This window comes from Heteronotia binoei, chromosome 1 (assembly GCF_032191835.1).
Source record: "Heteronotia binoei isolate CCM8104 ecotype False Entrance Well chromosome 1, APGP_CSIRO_Hbin_v1, whole genome shotgun sequence".
In the NCBI taxonomy this organism is placed as follows: domain Eukaryota; kingdom Metazoa; phylum Chordata; class Lepidosauria; order Squamata; family Gekkonidae; genus Heteronotia; species Heteronotia binoei.
Window position 1 is genome coordinate 221,222,643 of NC_083223.1, and position 20,356 is coordinate 221,242,998.

The 20,356-nt window shown below is 42.6% G+C and overlaps 1 protein-coding gene across 2 annotated transcripts in view; it reads right to left on the reverse strand.

The window, feature by feature from the left end:
* TTBK1 (tau tubulin kinase 1) overlaps positions 1-20,356 on the reverse strand; it is a 132,104-nt gene that overhangs the window by 91,113 nt on the left and 20,635 nt on the right. For both annotated transcript variants that reach the window (XM_060247895.1, XM_060247902.1), the window contains exons 3-4: positions 2,942-3,089; positions 48-121 (exon numbers count right to left, since the gene is read on the reverse strand). In XM_060247895.1, coding sequence (XP_060103878.1) covers positions 48-121; positions 2,942-3,089 — 222 coding nt within the window. The remainder of the gene's footprint in view (positions 1-47; positions 122-2,941; positions 3,090-20,356) is intronic.

Genomic DNA, 20,356 nt, shown 5'->3' on the forward strand with positions numbered 1-20,356 from the left:
ATGTCTTTCTAGAATCATGGGAAAACAAAGAATGCAGAAGGACTCACCTGAAGCTGCATAACAACGTAGTTAAACTTTTCATTCCTTCCACAGCCTATAAATCTGCAAACATGATCTTTCCCTGCAAGAAGTAAAGACAAGTGCTGTGTGTAATCAAGGCCTAATTAGTTCACAGCCACGATTGCCTTTAAGGGCAGTTATTTTCAAACTGTATTCCAGAGAATGCTGGATTTTCTCATGAAAAGATCAGTTTCCCAATGAAAAGATCACATGAAAGCTTGCCTGTGCGTTACCAAACTTCTCCTACAAGAAGCATTTGCAAGAAGGTGCTATGGGTATATCCTAGGATAAGGCTCAGCTAATGCAAGGGGACAAGGCCCACAAAACCTGGCCAGAACATCTTATGAACTGAACAAGCATCCTAAAACTTGTCCCAGAATCCTCTAAAATAGGCATGGTTCCCTCAGTTGCAGACAATATCGAGAAGGCTTGCAGATAGAACAATTGAAAGCTATTGCATTGGAGCACTGGAGCATTACAGCCAACATAGAGCCAACATAGAAAGTTAGACCTCATTCACTTTACAGTGGAGGTTTAAGAAAACAGCTTGCTATATCATTCTCCCTGCATTTATGCTACCAGAAATTGTTTGTTAGAATGTATTTGCACACAGGTTGGAGTCTATATGCCTCATAGATCACGTTCTTTCCTGACATCACAATCTCATGTCAGCCCCCTTTGCGATATACCATAAGTGTCCACTCAGAAAAGCACTCTTGGGAGGAGTTGACCTTCAACTCTAAATCCCATTCCTACTGATATTTGCCATAGCCTTTCTTTTAAAGGTAATGCACAGTCATTTTATTAGGACATGTTATTTTTATTTTATTTCATTATTTACAGGCTGCTTTTCTCACTGGCACCCAAGGCAGACTACATAGAGTCAATATATAGAATGGGACATTCAATAGACAAAGAAATAGGATACGGATTGTAGAACCAACCAGAAATCTAAAAAACTGAAGCAAAACATAAAATTTTAACATGACACATTAAATGATACAAGTTTATACAGCAGGATCCAACTTACAGCAAACTATACACAAACTATACACATCAAAGCAGATAACAGCTCCTAATAATTTTCCAAGTAACTCTATGGATCATTTTGTACAGGGCTACCCTATAACCTGCAAAGAAAAGCCCTCTTGAATAATTCAGTTTTGTATAGTTTGAGGGCAGGGTTGCCAGGTCCAACTCAGGAAATATCTGGGGACTTTGGGGGCGGAGCCAGGAGACTTTCCCATTCCAAATAAGTAAGTAAGTAAAACAGCAGTTAAGTTTCTCTGAATATAGTCTTTATTTCCTGACCTCCTCAAGTAGACCATTGTACAATATGGGGGCTACAATGGAGAAGGCATATGTATGAGTTGTTGATTTTGCCTCTTTGCAGGCTGGTACTTGCACAAGACCCTGTTCAGTTAAGTGAAGCTGTCTTGATCCTAGGCCTAAGTACAGCCTACAGACTCCAGGGAAGCCTGTGTTAAAATAGCAACTACGCCTACATTTCTCAGGATCACTGTGCAGTCAGCTGGCTGGCAGGGGAAACCCCATCTCCAAACAGTGATGGCATGTGTGATGAAGATGGGAACCTGTCAATCCTAAATTAAATGGAACTTCCATAGTCAGAGGCCAGGTATCCCTGAGCACTAAATATCAGTAACAAAGAAGAAGGGAAGGTTTCTGAATTATGCTGTCTTTTAGAACATTCAAAAGTTATCCAACAGGCTGTGGTCTGCTCCAGCAGGGCAACTGGGGCTATTGAACGGAAAAACACCATTTCTATCTGGACTGCAATGACCGGAAGTGTTTAAACTGTTATGTGCTTTTAAGCTTATGGGCTTTATTGGCTGATTTTTAAATGGTTGTTAATTTTAATGATTTCATCTTTTATTTTGTGAGCCCACTTTGAGAAGATTTCTAAAGAGGCAGCATATAAATGTATTGAAAAAATAAATATAATATCAATCCTCAAAACAAAGCAATCTTTTAGAAAGTAGTTCTATTCTCAGATCTGTCCATGGTTCTGTAAGCATCTCCCTCCTGCTCAGCCAGAAATTGTTGGCTGTATTTCTCAAGGTGAAAAATGCCTTTACATGTGAGAAGAAGTCGGACATCCTGCTCTTACAAAACATCCAGGAAGTGTGGGGGAGGGATTAGCCGTGCGCCCGTTCCCGGCGGTCTGCCCCAGCACTGAGTTAGCTCAGCGCCGTTTTCCTCACCAAGGAGGTGGTTGGCAGTGGGGGGGGGGAGCTTTACAACGCCTGAAATTTACCAGGGTAGAGAAGGGAGGGAGAAGGAGGTTGGGGGGCATGACACCACGGGGGGGAGGCGTGGGGGGGGCAACCATGGGACGGGAGGCCCTGGGGCCCGGCAGTGAGTCCTGCATGGCCCGGTGCCGGGTCCCAACCCTGCAATTGGGAAACGCCAGTGTAAGGATTCTATATGTTCCTTCTTATCAGGAGTGGATCCCCAGAATCAGTGCACTTCATATGTCATATTTCTACCGACAGCTCCATACAAAGAACTCTTACCAGAACAGCTTTAAATTCTTGTGTAACTACAATGCAAACTTGAATTCCACAATACATAAACAATATTTAGGGCTCTCTCCAAGGAACATTGTGAAGTGCTGTGTTGAGGGCAAGGCTGAGATCTCTGACTCTCAGTACTTCCAACAAGCTACAGTACACTGCTTTGGGAGAAACCACAGCAGTTAGCAGTATAATGTGTAGATATACTTTCAGAGACAGAGAGAGAGACATAATGTAGCAATATTTTGTAGTTAACCTTATTTGTCATGAGGTTTAACACAAAATGGAATACAGAATAAACAGGATGAGAGAACACATTTTTTCTACAAAGCAAGTTGATTCCTTACCTTGCAGCTTTTTCAGGACAGCTACCTCCATCTTGAGGACTTGCTTTGGCTGCTGAGCTGACTCTACTTTCAAGGCCACATTCTCACGGGTCAAGAGATCCATTGCCTCATAAATCTCCCCAAAGCCACCACCACCAATCTTCTTTAGCTAGACAGAACACAAAACATCATTAGATGCAACATTTTTTCTGGCTAACGTAGAGCTAAGAATGAAATCAAATTTCCTTTATTTTCCTACTTCTTTTGCATGCATGTCAGAATCCCTTTCTCCTATCTAGTAATAATCTGTTCAAACTAACACGGCTCGCATGGGAAATACATTGGCCTCAGTGCATCAAATTTTAGCTGCAAACGCCCACTGAAAGCATATAGGTCTTAAATTAGCTTTAACTGGTGCAGGGCTACTGCATGGAGAAAGACTTGATGTCTTTTATTTCACTCCCATCTTAATATTTATTTTTTAATTTACTTTATTTATACTCTGACTTTCTTGCTAATGGGGACCCAAAATGGCTTGTATTGTTCTCCATTTCTCCTTTTTATACCTTCAACAACCCTTTGAGTTGCCAAGTCTAACTCAGAATCTGGGGACTTTGGGGGTGAAGCCAGGAGACTTTCACATTCCCTAAAATAAATAAGTAAAAATACAGCAGTGCAGTTCCCCTGAATACAGTCTTCATTTCCTCAGAGAAAGAGAGAGCAGACAAATAAAGTTTGCAATCCCACACTTGTGTGGTCTCACTGGGGCAATTTACTCATGAGCTGCTGAAGTTCCAAGTTCTTCAGACTAACACAGGGAAACCAAAGGTTCGAGTTTACCCTTTACTATGCAAACAACCTCTGAAAGGATTGTAAAACAAACAGAGGGTCTGGGCTGCTTTCACAGCTACTGGGAGCAGTCATGTTGTTCTGCCAGCTCACCCTGTCCCCATTCAGCCTGGCCTCTACATATTTAAAGGCACAGACACACCATCTAAAAAGTAAGCCTTTCCAAGCATCTTCTTAAGCCTTCCGAAGTGGAAAGGCACATGGTGGCTGTTGGGGCTTCCCATCGCCAGCCAGCCGACTGGGGGCAGGGAGGAGCCTGCAAAACCGGGAGATCCCCTGCAGGGCCCCGGGGATTGGCAAGCCTAGTCAGGCTGAGACTGTGTAAGTGGCCAAAGATCACCTGGCAAGTTTCAATGGCAGAGTGGGGATTCAAACCTGGCTCTCGAAGATCTCCTCTGATACTACTACTAACTCTCATTTACCATACATTTTGTTCTCCTTTTTGGAATATAATTTTTCTCCTATATAGCATTTTTTTGTTATTTTCTAATATAAAAGCTAAGGTGAGATGTTTATAGTGCTTTTTAGTACTACAATAGTCTGAAAATACTATATTAGATCAAATCCTACGGAAGATGGATTGTACAGAGAGTTGCTTTTGCTACATACAGGTCAATCACAATTCAGGATATATTGCTGAGTTCAAGTCATCCCAGTAAGATAAAAGTGATATATACCTTGTCTCCAAGGCAATCTTACACTGGTTATTACAGTCTTGAAGTAAAATGCATGTCTGCTTCTGCCACCCACATAAGCTCATTTCAGCATGTACAAGCAGAGCTGATACCTACTTAAAGACGAGGGAAAGGTGATTCTAATGAATAATGATTTTAAAAAGGCTGGGCCACTCAGAACTTTGCTGTGTGATACAGAAGCTTAGAAAGAGTCAAAACCCACATTTACCTATTTTGCCTGTTGTGGGGGGATATCTGCTTACTAGAATCACAGAAAAATACCGAGGCATCTAAATTACTACATGAGCTGACTCAAAAGATAATTTAAATTGAACTAGAACAAAGGGATTTGCAGAAATAAGCATTTATAATTATCAGTTGGCTATTATCAGTTGTCCCTATTTATTAATTTAAAGCAGTTATACCTACCTCTCCTTAGACTTAATATAGCAACAAATTGCAAAAACACAAAACATAATTATCAAAATTAAAAACAAACACAAAAGGTAAAAAATAAAAAGTAAAAACCAATACAAAATTAAAATCAAGAATTAAAAACACAGAGAATTAAAAACAACAGAGAAATTAAAACACAGCCCAATCTATCCCTCCACCCTTTATTTTTTAAAATGTCTTGAAGGCATTTATGAATGAAGCCAATGAAAATGTTCCTATTTACATACACTCCGGTAGACCCTTCCAGAAGACTGGACCCAGTCAGTTGTAAGAGAGGGCACCACAGAGGAGGCTCTCTAAGGAATGCAATTGGAGCATGGGAGTAGAATTTCAGGTGCTGAAGGGCTTTTAAAAGTGATAACTTGAATTTTGAATTGGGCCAAGGAGCAAACAGATTACCAGAGTAACTGATGCAGCACTGGGGATATAAAGAACTGAGTTGCTGACTCCAGCCAGGAGTCTCACTGATGTATTTTGTACCAACTAAGCTTCAGAGCTATTTTGGAAAGCAGCCCTAAACAGAGGCTTAGTAGAAATAATCTATTAAGGCCCTGGTTGACAACTAGCTTAATTGCGAGCAGCTGAATAGAGCAGGGGTGTCAAACATGCCGCCTGGGGGCTGAATCAGGCCCCCAGAGGGCTCTTATCAGGCCCTCAAGTAACTGGCTGTCATCTGCTTCCTTCTCCCTCTCTCTTGTTCCCTTCTGCATCACAGCTTGCTTTGCAAAGCTTGCTCAATTGCACAGGAGCTACAGGGCAAGATTTCTATTTTCTCCATTGGCTGAGGCTCCTCCCTTGGGGAGGAAGAGGGGAAGGCAGAGCTTGCTTTGCCAGGCTCTCCCAATCGCACAGCAGAGCTACTGAGCCAAGCCTCTCTTCCTTCTATTGTTTAAGGCTCCTCCTCCTGGTCCTCTGGGGAAGGAAGGAAAAGAGACAGAGCTTCCCTTGCCCAGTTCCCTAGATCTCATGGGAGAAATACAAAGAAAGCACCTTAAAGACTAATGAATGCTAATATTTTAAACATGTTTTAAGTTTGTTTGTTTTTTAAATCATTGTGTTTGTGTCCTTTACAAAGTTTATATTTCTGCTACCTAATCCTGGCCTGACAAGGTCTCATTTATGTCACATCTGGCCCTCATAACAAATGAGTTCAACAGCCCTGTACATGCTTTCTGATTGGCTAGCATCAGCTGCTAGATAAATAAAAACAGCTGTTCTAGAGGGGAAAGGGTCTTTCACATTTGGATTTTCATCAGGCTCAGTAACCAAAGAGTTGGTTCCTGAAGCAGGAAACATTTGGAGTCAGTGTTTTCTGACAAGAGATAGTCAGAAAGAGAGAAAAAAAGAGACTCCTTTGTCTGTGCTATATTTTAGCTACTCTGAGGGAGAATTCAGTTTCTCTGTCAAAAAAGCTACAAAACTGCTTTACTTAGGCAATATTACTGAAAATAGATTTGGCAAGAGTTGACAGGACAGATAGGCGGAAACTCCCAGTCAAGCCAGACAGAAAGGGTTATTATTGCTTCTTAAGGAAAAGAATAATAATTCCTGCCAGTGAACAGGGGTTGCTCTGAGGAAAACCTGGGCCTGGAATAGAGAGAAATTAAGCTCTGGACAACCTCAGGTGTTACTAGGAAACTGTAATATCTGAAAGGAGAAACAAGATTTCTAAGGGGAGGGATCTAGGAACAAAAAGCAAATGCTGTTTTCTAGAAGATCAAAGGCTGAGGAGGAAGTCACAACAAAAGACCTGCACTAGAAGCTATAAAAGTTCACAGCTGAGATTACTAAACTAATGTGGTACAAAAATATTTGTATTTGTTTTCTCAATATATGATTACAAAAGATAAACTTTATATCTCAAAATACAAAGACAACTACAATCAGAATTGCAATAACAATTGACTCGAAGGAATTGATTCCCTGTGCTGCTGGAGTAAATGCTCTCCTAAAGAGAACAAATGCACCTGAACTTCTAAAAGTTCACAGGAAAAAGTACATTCTTTCAAACAGAGACATCGTCTCTTTCTGTCACTCCTATGGAATGTAATAAATTCACTGGTGTCCCCAAAGTGACAATGGATCACTAGCTGAGATCAGCCATTTCATGTGTCACTTCATCAGGTAGCAGGACAAAATTGTGTGATACAATCAAGATCTGTCAAATGTGCAAGGATCATTTTAAGAACGTTCTACATCACTCATCCTAACTCATACATTACTATGACTATTCAGTGTCACTCAAACCCATGTCTCATACATATCTCCATTCAGGGATGGAATTCTAGCAGGAGCCCTTTGCATATTAGGCCACACACCCCTGATGTAGTCAGTCCTTCAAGAGCTTCCAAAAAAGAGCCTTGTAAGCTCTTGGAGGATTGGTACATCAAGGGTGTGTGGCCTAACATGCAAAGGAGCTCCTGCTAGAATTCCACCCCTGTCTCCATTATTATAGTTATTCAGTATCACTCAAACACATTTCCATTTTACCCAATATCATTCAAACATACTTCTGTTGCAAACATACTTTTGTTTCACCCATACCAATGCAAAAGGTTCAAGAAAAAACATCTTACCCGTGCAAAATAAACATCTTATTAATGAGTCACTTTGAACTGGCTTCTCAAAACGCTCAAAGAGTGTCAGAACCTCACAATCTAAATGCTCCTAATTACACACAGCTGCAACATGCATGAAAATCGTTTAAAGAAACATGCACACTCATTGCAGGCACCCAAAAAGGGAACAGTTTGCTCAGTTTGACCTATTCTCACATATCTTGATTTGATATCCTTGTAATATAACCATACTGCTGAATGAAAGAACAAAAATATATTAACTAGAAAGAATTTCTTACAAGGTGTCCCATATACAGTCTATTGCTAAATGACAAAAAGGATTTGTGATGTTATAAAAAGCAGGAAAAATCTATACAAGTATTTAACTCATTAGGGGGACAATATCCAGTTTGAATATCCAAAAGAACTCTTCCCTCAGCAGAACCCAACAGACATCAGTGTCCTGATCTGGTTGTTCCTCATATTTGTATGCTATAAAAAATTTAAAGTCATCTGCCCCATGTTTTGTCACTATAAAATGATTGACCAGAAGGGCATCAGGACAGAATGGTGGATTTGCAATTTATGTTCTAAAACCCTGGTGCATAAAGAATGGGTGGTGCTTCCTTCCCACATATAATTTTTGTCATTCACATATTAAGCAGTACACCACCCTATGTGTCTGACAGTTGCTGAGTGGTTTTAAAGAAACAGTAACACCTTTAGGGCTATGGAATTATTTTACCTGGAGGGCCTGGGGACCTGTCTATCTAAGGGACTGCCTTTCCCCATATATATACTCCAGAGAGCACTGTGTTTAGGAAGTCAACATCTGTTATCCATCCCTGAACCAAGGGAGGCCAGATTATGCTCTACATGGGCGACGGCCTTCTCTGTGGCAGCCCCTAATTTATGGAACACACTTCCAGCAGCCACAAGAGCCCTGCGGGATCTCTCCCAATTCCACAGGGCCTACAAATTCCACAGGACCTTTTCCGGCAGGCCTACAGTAACGTGTGAGGAGCTGCCACTAGTATGTCGCTGAGTACTATCATCCATCTATAAGACACCTAATAGACCACTACAGAGAATTAAGAACTATAATGAAGCTGGACCGCCTATGTAAGAAATTTTGTAGCACCATTTAAAATTTTTAAATTATAAATTGTTATATGTTTTTGATTTTATAACCATAAGGCATTGTTATTATGGTATTGTGACTGTGAGCCGCCCAGAGTCCATATGGAGTGGGCAGCATACAAATGTAAGGTAAATAAAATAAATAAATATGGTACAACCATTGCTTTTAAAATGTCCTCTCACCCCCAGATTCTGCTTCAGACCTGTATTGATATTAGCTCTCACTATGTGGTCTCAAATGCTCTTGGTCCTTCTGAACCCGATTAACGGGATCTTCTCATGTCCTGGAATATTAGAAAGCATATGCCAGTGCTTAATAATGATGCAGCGAATCACATATAGTCAAATGCACGTCGGCCTATCTCTCTATGCTGATCTCTGATTGTGACCTTGCAGAGAAGTAGATCTTTCCACACATCTTGCATGCTGTACTGCCCCACTTACCACCCCCTCAAGGTAGCCTCTATCTCTGAAATCCCATGCCATCCTATCACACTGTGCCTCAAAGTCTGCATTGCACTCCGCCCTAAGTATCTGTCTATAGGTTCTGTCTAAGGTGTATAGGATGGAATGATCTATATGCAAAATACGAATTCCTGTCGGTTGGTTTTTTAAAATGTTTAACAGCTAAATGATTATTGGTGTCTTTGAACACTGACACATCCAGGAAGGTGACCATGTCTACACTAAATTATCCTGTATACTTGATGTTCACATGGATAGTATTAATCCAAGTTTTAAAAGCTTCTGCACACCCTGCTTCACTCAAAACCTCAAAGACATCATCAATGTAGTGCAAATACATTACTATTTTATTTTTAAAAAAGGGTTTAAAGATTCATTATAGATGGAATTATCTTCTGTTTCCACCATGAATAGATTGGTGAGGCTTGGTGCAAAAGTGGACCCCATGGCTACCCCCCACATTTGCCAATAGTATTCATCATCAAATTTAAATAAATTCTTTTCCAATATGATGTCAGCCAATTGTAATAAGAAAACACTGGGAAGATAAGCATCTGTTCTGTCATTTAATACTCTTTCAATGGTATTATGTGCCTTATCCAATGGTGCTTGTGTATAACGAGGCTACATCTAACATATCCAAAATAGAACCAGCTGGCACCTAAATCCCCTCTATTTTTTAATAAAATCATGGGTATCCTTAATGTATGATCTAATTTGGCTTCAAAAATGAATCAATGAATTGTGAGAGAGGCTCGAGGAGTCATTGCCTGAAATGATTGGTCTCCCTAGAGGAAGAAATCCTGCCTTATGTATCTTTGGGAGGGTGTATAAAACTGGAGTCCGTGAATGTTCCTTGTAAAGAAATCTATACAAATCATTATTAATGTGTCCATGATTTCAGCCTCATCCAACACTATTTTAATAAGTTGGGAGACCTGTCTTGTGGAGTCACAGTCAGCTAAAGAATACATAGTTTGATCAGCTGTCTCTTGATTTCCAGACAATAATAGCTTTTATTCTAAATCACTGTGCCACCTCTCTTATCTGCCGGTTTGATAATAATAGTATCATCAGATTTTAAAGAATTCAGTGCTAAATGTTTTTCATAAGACATGTTGTGCCACCATTTTCTAGCTAAAGATTCCACTACAGCAAGATCCCTATTCATAACCCTCCCGAAGGCATTGATCATGGGATCAGTTGCATTTGGGACAAACCTTGATTTAGGTTTGAAACCCATGCCCTGCAAAAGTTCAGTAGGGCCAAAAATCTTTCTTAGTTTTATCTGTCTAATCAATTTAAACATGTAAATTCCGTTATTGAAGGCATTGACTCTTTCTAATATATATATTCCCAGCCTGTTTAATAAAATCTTTATTCTGTTTTTGAACGTTTAACTGCCTCAAGTGCCATTTTCAGTAAGGGTTTAACTATAAGACAAGACAGCACCTGTATTTTCCCTCAAGTTGCTGTGCTGAATAAAAGCCTAAGCCAATACTTAAAGAAAAGGGTGGGACAGTGTAAGTCTATTTCAATATAGAAGATATACATGCTACTGTAGGGCGGCTCAGTCACTGTGAGGGGAACTGAAGTTTTGGCAGGAAAAATCTGTCTGAGAATTGGGGAGATACAGGGGTCCATCATACCCTTATGGAACATTCAAACCAGCAATCTACACCCCAGTGGTATTGCTCAGGAGTAGTGTTACAGTGAGCTAGCAGAAGCTTTAAAAATATGTAATACTGCTTGATATAAACTGCAAAGATCTGAATAGAATTTGGTGTTTATTCTCTTAAGAGCCAGTTTGGTGTAGCGGTTAAATGTGCAGACTCTTATTTGGGAGAACCGGGTTTGATTCCTCACTCCTCCACTTGCACCTGCTGGAATGGCCTTGGGTCAGCCATAGCTCTGGCAGAAGTTGTCCTTGAAAGGGCAGCTGCTGTGAGAGTCTTCTCAGCCCCACCCACCTCACAGGGTGTCTGTTGTGGGGGAGGAAGATAAAAGGAGATTGTGAGCTGCTCTGAGACTCGGAGATTCGGTGTGTAGGGCAGGATATACATCTAATATCTTCTTCTTCTTAAGATAAGTTTGAAGGAAGAGTGTACCAGAGCACATGGCAGAAAAGCAAAGCCTGATGAGGCATCCCAGGGGCATCTGTAGCCTGACAATGATGCCAAGGCATGTAGACACCAGAGAAAAATAAAGTCCCAGCTTGGGTTCAGGAGAAAGTAAAGGATAGACAACCAAAGGGAAGCACATTGTGAGCTACAGAAGTCTGAAGTGCACTGAAATTGTGCAGCCAAATACAAATCCATATGCCTTCAGAGTTAATATCCAGATATAAAGTTTCAAAATTTCATATAAGGAAGATGGTGTAATTGCTAAGCACAAGTATTAATGACCACAGTTTACTGTCTGACCTTTTGTTGTCGTTGTTTTAATCAAGGATGGATTGCTTTCTAAAAACAGATTCAAGAGCAGTCACAGGGATAGAAGAATCAATGAAAACACAGCAAAGCATCTGGTGGACAGAGATTCAGGGAATATTACCACAGACTCATCATGGAATCAAATCAATGAAGACAGAACAGAGTAGAATAAGCTGACAATATAAATATCAAGACCACTGCATGATATTGCAAAGAGCTACAGTGTTTCCAAGCCAGTGTTCCCCTGCTAGATAAACATGCAAAGTAACACGGTTTAAGTTCCTTATACAGCAAGCTCCCCCTTGTGGCAAGCTGGTTATGTGCAGCAGATGTCAGACACCAAATGGGGTGGAATGGAATTGCCACAAATATAACTATAGGGTAGGGGCAAACAAAACATTTTGTAGTATATGCTTTAAAATCTTTGGTATAAACTGTGAATGTAGCACATAGGGACTGGCTAGGGCTCCCAGATGTCAAGAGCACCCTTGGTGGCAGAAGCAAGTTTTTTAAGTAATGTATCAAACAGACCTAAGACAAAGTTGCTCCTACAGACAACTTGGCAGAAGAGAGTGGAGCACCACTAAAACAAATATGGGATTGTGAAAACCAGATGAAACGTAATAAAAAATGTTTCCCAAAATTATTAAATAATAATTTGAGTTTACAATGATATACAAACTGTGGGACAGGGGGAGATGCCACAGATTTTCCACTGGGGAAATTTACAAAGATACAACTGGTTCAAAATGCAGTGGCATGTCTCCTAATGGAGACACCATTCAGAGCTCATATAACACCAGTGCTCCGTCAGCTGCACTGGCTACCAGTTGAGTACTGGAATAGGTTCAAGGTATTAACCTTTAAAACCCTATGCTGTCTAGGACCAACATATCTGCAGGACCATTTCTCCCAATATGCCCACAGAAGGGTCTTAGGTTCCTCAGAACAACATTTGCTGGTGAACCCTGACCCAAAAGACATCCATTTAGCCTCAGCCGGGGGGCAGAGCTTTTTCAGCTTTGGCCCAGGCCTGGTGGAATATGCTCCTAAGTGAGATCAGGGCTCTGCGGGACTTACTACTGTTCTGCAGGACCATGAAAATGGAGTTGGTTCCAGCAGGCTTTTGATTGAGGTGGCGAGTGTCCAAACTGCATCAGCCTCCCTGCTCCACTCTATTCCACCTTGCCCCACTTACTTCTTAGGGCTTGCACTAATTTAACTGTGCTATGATGGTGGCCATGTACATTCCCCTGATATTTGAGTCCATCTTGGACACTCATGCTGGATTCAGGTAGGACTTCCTGTCAAACTGCAATTGCCGTCTTGTGGGTTCTGTTATTTGGGAGTTCTAACTTCGTATGCTGTGATGTTTTGGTTGTTTTATTCTGTAATAACCCACCCTGAGCCGGCTTTGCAAGGAAGGGCAGGACAGAAATATAAAATAATTAAAGTATTTCCCAGTGAGTGACGAAAGGAGGATCACTCCGGGATTCAAACATCTATTGGTTTTGTTTATTTTAAAATACAATGTTCCCTATCTCTCCTTTTTAAAAAAATTCCTAGTATCTACTGTCAGCAATCTGAACATCAAACGCTTAGAAAGGGACTGGAAATTGAACTCTCTCCCAGTTAAATGAGAGGAACTAACATCTTAATTTTTCAAACTAATGACAGTCTACAATATCTTGGGGGAAGCTTGACAGATATATTAAATTGATCTTTAAAAAATATTGCTTCACTGTTGGAACAGTGCCAGATCTAAGGATTGAAAGATTCAAGGGGGAGTCTCTGCCTGAACTAGCCATGATTGGGGCACATTTATGGATGTGTCTGGGGCCATTTCTGTAGAATTCAGACCTGGGGATCCAACAGGCCTGTTTAAAAAGCACATGGGAGGGGAACCGTCTATGAGCCACCACGCTGCCCCCCGCGTGGCTGGATAGGGGAGGGGGAGTGCTGCCCCTCAGCCTGCCCGGATTGACAGCCTACCCGACGTCACCGGGCTGTTGTGCGCAGAGCACTAAGGGAGAGCTGATGAAGTGGACTCAGAGTTCTGCAGCTGATGCACTGGCACTCTGACTTCCGTGGCCCCCAGGGGAGGTGTTTCGTGCACATGGCAGGGGGTGTCAGGGCAACACAGGGGGTCTCTGGGTGCGGGGGTGTCTGCTGCTGGGCTGTTCACTCCCAGACATACATTTCAGCCGCTGCCTATGACAGCGAGTTCCTGCACTTGGTACTTCCTGCTTGTCTGCCTGCCATTGGCAGAGTCTCAGCCAGCGGGAGGATGTGAGGGGATTGACAGCTTCTCCATGGTCCCATGCGGGCCTGTCTCACCCCCACCCCCACCTCGCCACCAAGCCAGGCGTCACATGCACGCATGCCCAGCCTCACTCCTGTTCTCTCCCCGTGTTGGTTCCGTTCTCTGTTTGGGAGCGGGTTGGGGATGGCTTTCAGCCTCTCTGGAGCTGTCTCTCCCCATCCCTGACTGTCATGAGCTGCGGTGCATGTGTCAGGACTGGCCAATGGGGGTGGAGGGTGGGCTGGCCCTCCCCTCCGTCTGCCTCCGCCTCCCTTGTGCCTCCGCCAGCGGCTTTGCCATGGCAAATGTCTCCCTCACAGCAATCTACACCTCTCCCCTCGCCACGCTCCAGCATGCCGAAGTCCTCAGAGACTTCGCGGAGAGCCAGTTTAGTGTAGTGGTTAAGTGTGCGGACTCTTATCTGGGAGAACTGGGTTTGATTCCCCACTCTTCCACTTGCACCTGCTGGAATGGCCTTGGGTCAGCCATAGCTCTGGCAGAGGTTGTCCTTGAAAGGGCAGCTGCTGTGAGAGCTCTCTCAGCCCCACCCACCTCACAGGGTGTCTGTTGTGGGGGAGGAGATTGTGAGCTGCTCTGAGACTCTTCAGAGTGGAGGGCGGGATATAAATCCAATTTCTTCTTCTTCTTCTTCTTCTTCTTCTTCTTCTTCTTCTTCTTCTCAGGAAGTCTGCTAGTGGCGCAGAAGCTATGCTGTGGCCGGCTGCCCCTTATCTCTGGATTGGGCTGCCCATGGTTCTAGTCTTTTCCTTTCTCTACTAGTAGGGAGGGTTGAGGGGTTTATGGGAAGGAGGAGAGGGACAGTCCATTCTTGAGAGCGAGGAGCAATGCTTAAGAGGAGCAGACATGCTTGAAACAAAGAACCATACTGGAGTCTTTGTGGGGGCTCTGAAGGAGACACAGGCTGCAGAGGTAACCAGACGGGCAGAGAAATATGGGCCCTTTTCACACTTACCGGCGGAAACCGGAAGGGAGTCGGTATTGTCCCACCTTGCAGTAATCCGAGACAGGGATGGGAGTTTTCAGACACGGTTTTTTTCCTGGTAGGGTTCTGTGATTGAAGCGAGCCATTTCACACTGTTCCACTTTTATCTCGCTTCCACCAGCGCCAGCCGTTTTCGCCCGCCAGCACGCAATCTCCAGCTTTTTTTGGGGAGGGAACGTCAGTTTAAGATCGCTATAGCAACTTCTCACAACAGCACCACCATAGGGATGCTTGGGCTCCATTGAGATGCCAGAGATCACCGCCGCTGAAACTTGGCAACAGGTACCCCATTGGATACACAGTTCAAGTGGGAGATCAGGGCACCAGGCGTTGGTCTGTCACCGCAGGTTTCGGCAGGAGAAAAAACCAACAGTGATTGGTGAGATAGATGTTGCTAACCCAGCCTGATGTGCACCCATCCATGCCCACAGGCTGGAAAGTGACTTGTGCCAAGCTGCAGCAGGTATAAATGTCCTTCCCCCTTCAGTATTCTATGAAGCTCCTTATAAAAGGGGCATGTGACTTTTTTATTTCCAGGACTGGAATTATGTGCAATTACCTGCCTGTATTCTGCTCTCAGACGTTTGGTTTTACTCCTACATTCCTCTGCTGTCCTGTCATGGCCACGTTTGGCCATCTCTGCTGAGACTTTTTGATAGCAAGCATAATTCCTATGGGATGACTGCAGAGCTTTTTGGATTTCATCATCTCCCCATACTGCTAGGAGGTCCAGAATCTCCTGCTCACTCCAAGCTACACCTCTTGACGCACTCATCCTCCTCACAATTCCTGACAAACCACTCACCAACCTATTAAACCAGACAATCCGCTCACCAACTACAACCCACAGAAATCTGTGGCTTCCCCCCTGACATTTACACTTGCTGCAGCTTGGCACAAGTTACTTTCCAGCCAATAGCCTGTGGGCATGGATGGGTGCACATCAGGCTGGGTTAGCAACATCTGTCTCACCAATCACTGTTGATCTGTTCTCCCGCCGAAACCTGCTGCCCTATGGGCAATCCCTCTCCAGGTGGCAACAGACCCCCCCCCCCCCAAAAAAAAAATGTGCTTCAGAGAAACCTACAAACCAATCACATTCCCCTGACTCCCATGTGGGCATGGAAGTGATAGCAACAGGTGACAGACCAAGTTTCAGCGGCAGCGATCTCTGGCATCTCAATGGAGCCCAGGCATCCCTATGGTGGTGCTGTTGTGAGATGTCGCTATAGCGCTATAGCGATCTTAAACTGACGCCCCCCCCCCCCCCAAAAAAAAAGCCGGAGATCACACACCAGTGGGCGAAAAAGGGCACGAAAACTGCTCCCGGATTAGATACTGGACATTTCACACAGCGCCCCATACCGATTTCAACCTGGAAGAAGCTGCTCTTTGTTACTAACGGCTCAGGCATGCCTCACTACCGGGACTGTGTGAAAAGGTGACAGTATTCCAGTAGCAGCAAGTTACTGAGTTGGGTCTGTCTGAAATGCCAGCAGAAACCCGTTACTGTTCAGTAACTGACCAGCTTCCATACCGGAATACATAGGCTGTGTGAAAAAGCTCATAGTAAAAATGAGATGAGCAGAATCTGACCAAGAAACCTGGAAACATTAAGAGCCTTGGCCTCTCTCTTTACTCCCACTGGGAAGAAAAGCAGCATAAAAATAGGCAAAATAATTTGTTCTTTAAAGAATAGGAATTGCCTCAAGTAGTAAACAGTGATGTTACATTGGTATGATTAGTATAGCAGGACACACAAGACTGAGAACAATTGTACTTATTATTATTTACTTGTATCACTGGGAACCTCGCGCTGGCCATGTACAGCAGGCTTATTTTAAAAGTTCTGAAAATGCTTTTGAAAGTGTGGTACAATTACTGCAGTCAGCTTGAACACTCATACTGCTGTTTTATGCCCCAACTGTACACCAGGTTTTGTTTGAAACAGTTCTTTGTACACCCTTCCTTTCCCAGAGGATATCCTTCCCTTCCTGACCATCAATCATCATTTTAAGTAAAAACACCTGTTCAGCAACCATCTGGTATAGCTGCTGGTACTTCACTTTAATTATTTTTTTCCTGAGTGCTCTAGGGATGCATGTTAGACATTGCTGAGCTTGCCTCGAACATGAGACAGTAGCACAGAAATCCCAAGCAAGACAGGATGGAAAGCATAGCTAGAGTTACAGTTGCCATCCTAACGAACACTGACACTAACAAGTAGCCAAGCTAGCATGCAAATACATTTAACTGATAGCCTGATCATCCTATTAGAGGAAGGAAAGCTTGCTTCCAGAGGGAGTGTTTCAAAAACATGGCACAGACCTTTCACCGGCCTGCTGTTTCTCTGCTCCCAATCACCCCACAAGCAGAGTTTTAAAATACTTGTGAAAGGCAAACATATATTTGTAATCCTCTGAGGAGATTACAGCTGGGGTTGAGAGCAGGTGGAAAAGGCAGCATCATCAGACAGGTTAAATGTTTCCTCCCTGCCACTTAGTTGCTCCAGATCACCCTTTCTGGCAATGGTTTTCCTCTTCAGAAGAGGTCTGTCAGGCTACAGTTTGTGTGTTGTGTGCAAAGAAACACAATCTCTCAGGTCATCAAGACATCCACAGGGATTCCTAAATGCTCCTGCATATTTTATCCAAGGACAGCTGAATCTAACTTTATCCGGTTCACTGATTTTGGTACTGCTCCAGGGGGCAGTTCTCAGCTATTGCTCACGGTTGCTAGAAAAACTGGCCAGAAAAACAAAGGAACTCATTTGCAGTTGCCCTAAATGTTGGGAAGTCACACTAGAACTCTAGTACCTGTTTTCTTCTCGCAAATCTTTCCTCTATATATTGAACTTTCCATAAAGACTCTGACTTTGATCACTTTGGCCTAGTGACAGTTGGGAACTGAGCACTGTCTACACTCTGCATTCGCATGGACACACATTCTTTCCATAAAGGCCACAATTCCTCCATTCTTCCCCTCAACTCAAAATTTAAAGTGTGAGTTCCTCAGGACAAGAGTTTGTCTTTTTGCTTATATTTCTTTGTAAAGTATCTTGGCAGTGCTATATAAATAATAAAAGTCCAGAAACATGCTAAGCAGTAGAGGAAATTCCCTTTTCAGATTCTTCAGTATGTCCTCCCGAAAGATGTCACAGTGGCAGGAGAGAAATGATGGAACATCAGAGCTCTCCTTCCACTTGAGAGGCCAAAAAAATTCACAGGAAGAAAAACTGTCTAGTAGCAGCTAAATGGGGTGTGTACACTGTCAGCACACATGGTATGCATATACCTTGACCCTGACTTATAACTACAAACTCCCATGAACAATTATTATGCTGCTGCAAAAGATGTATTTCATACACTGTGTATTCTGTAATATATAATATAAAGTAAAATGAGAGTTATTCAACCACTGGTTTCTAGACAGGACAACACAAACACAATCTAACAATGAATTGGGTCAAATGTCACTGCTGAAATCCTGCTAGGATAACAGGAATGGAAGAGAGAAAGAGGCCCCTGTATCTTAAATACCAGCAGCATATTGGAGATTATCAGATACCTTAAAAGCATATAATATTTAAGCTAGTTTCTCTTTGCCTTTTGCAATAGTTGCAATCTGCGTTGTGATGGTATACAAGTCTACTCTGACTACAGTCTGCAGAAAGCACAAATCACAAACACTTTTTAGTAAACAACAAGAATACTATTTGACTTTTACCATCCCAAATTTCTAGAATGAACACAGACCTGATTTGGGCATCAGGAAGCTGGAGCAGAGCAAAAACATAAAAAGCAAAAATCACATTAAGATATTCTGATGCCACTGGCAGCCCTTCACCCAGAGTTGCCTCCTATTTGGGAGCAAAAACAATCCACTCACAAGGTGGTCTTCTTTTTTCAGGACACCAAAAGATTAAGGATATTCATGGTACCCCTTTCCCTTTTCTTTTTTTACTACATATCTCTAATCTGCTTCAACAGAATACAACTCCCAACAGTGCAAACAATACTCAAGGTTATACATTAAACGAGAGATCAGAACAAGATTTCTATCCTAAAATAAGTTTTAAAAATGCAAAATGCATTCCGTTATAAAAATATAAAAAGAGGCATTATTATACAAGCAATGCAACACCAAGAAACTCAATAGATACCTAGCTGAATGTAATTATTAAATCCAGGCAAAGAAGGGCACAGGACTGGCATTAGATATACCCAACAACTTTCACATGATTCCCATTTCTCTAAAAGTGGGCTTGAAGAAAAAGCACAGCAGGAACTTATTGTACATTAGGCCACACCCCCTGATATCACCATTGTTTCTACAAAAAAGCCCAGCAGGAACTTATTTGCATAAGCCAAGCCAGCCAGAACTGCATTTCTGTGCGTTCCTGCTCAAAAAACGCCCTGAACAGGAAACTTTCAAGTGAAACAATCCAGCCCCAAGACCTTTCCCATCAGCTGACTAGTTTATTCTATATTGGAGCTAAGAGAAGCAGGTAATTTAACCCTCCTTCAGAAATCCAATGACTGGCCCTAAAAATTCAGGGATGATGGGGGAAATGCTAATGGTTCCTGAAATATGGGTCACTTCCTCTATAAACCAAAAGCAAATCATACAACAGTTCAGTCCAACTGTCCCTTGGTGCAGTCTCTCAAGACATTTTTATTAGGAAGCTTATAACAAGCAGGCTCCCTCAGCAAAACCAGAAAAATTGTTCCATATACCATAAATGGGTATACGGCACAGAGAGAGCTCTCATATCGATGAAAGAAACAGAGATCTCTAATTCTGAAACACATACATACTTAAAATTTAGGGATCTCTTTTTTACAAAAGGCTAACCACATTTTGCAGTAAGCATTAGGGTTGCCAGGTCTAACTCAATAAATATCTGGGGACTTTGAGGGTGGAGCCACGAGACTGGGGGTGGAGCCAGGTGCAAGGTTGTGACAAGCATGATTCCCCATACGAACCCCAGAGAGCACTGAGGTCAGCAGGGAAGAACCAGCTGGCTATCCCTGGACCAAAGGAGGCAAAACTACAAAATACTCGCACACGGACCTTCTCTATCGCAGCTCCACACCTATGGAACCAGCTCCCAGAAGAAGTGCAAGCCCTGCGGAGCCTTGACCAGTTCCGCAAGGCCTGCAAGACCACTCTTTTCAGGATGGCCTTTGCCGGCTGAGCGACTGATGCTAGGTGACTTCTACCACCATTATTTTTATGAACAGAATTAGCACCTGAAATGTTTTTGTTTTAAATTGGAATGTTTTAAGATTAATGTGATTTTAAACCCTTGTATAATTATATGGACATGTTGTTAGCCGCCCTGAGCCTGCTTCGGCGGGGAGGGCGGGATATGAATAAAATTTATTATTATTATTATTATTAAACTCCAAAGGGAGTTCTGGCCATCACATTTAAAGGGACTGTGCACCTTTTAAATGCCTTTCCTCCATTGGAAATAATGAAGGATAGTGGCACCTTCTTTGGGGGCTCATGGAATTGGATCCTCTGGTCCAATCTTTTTGAAACTTGGTTTGTT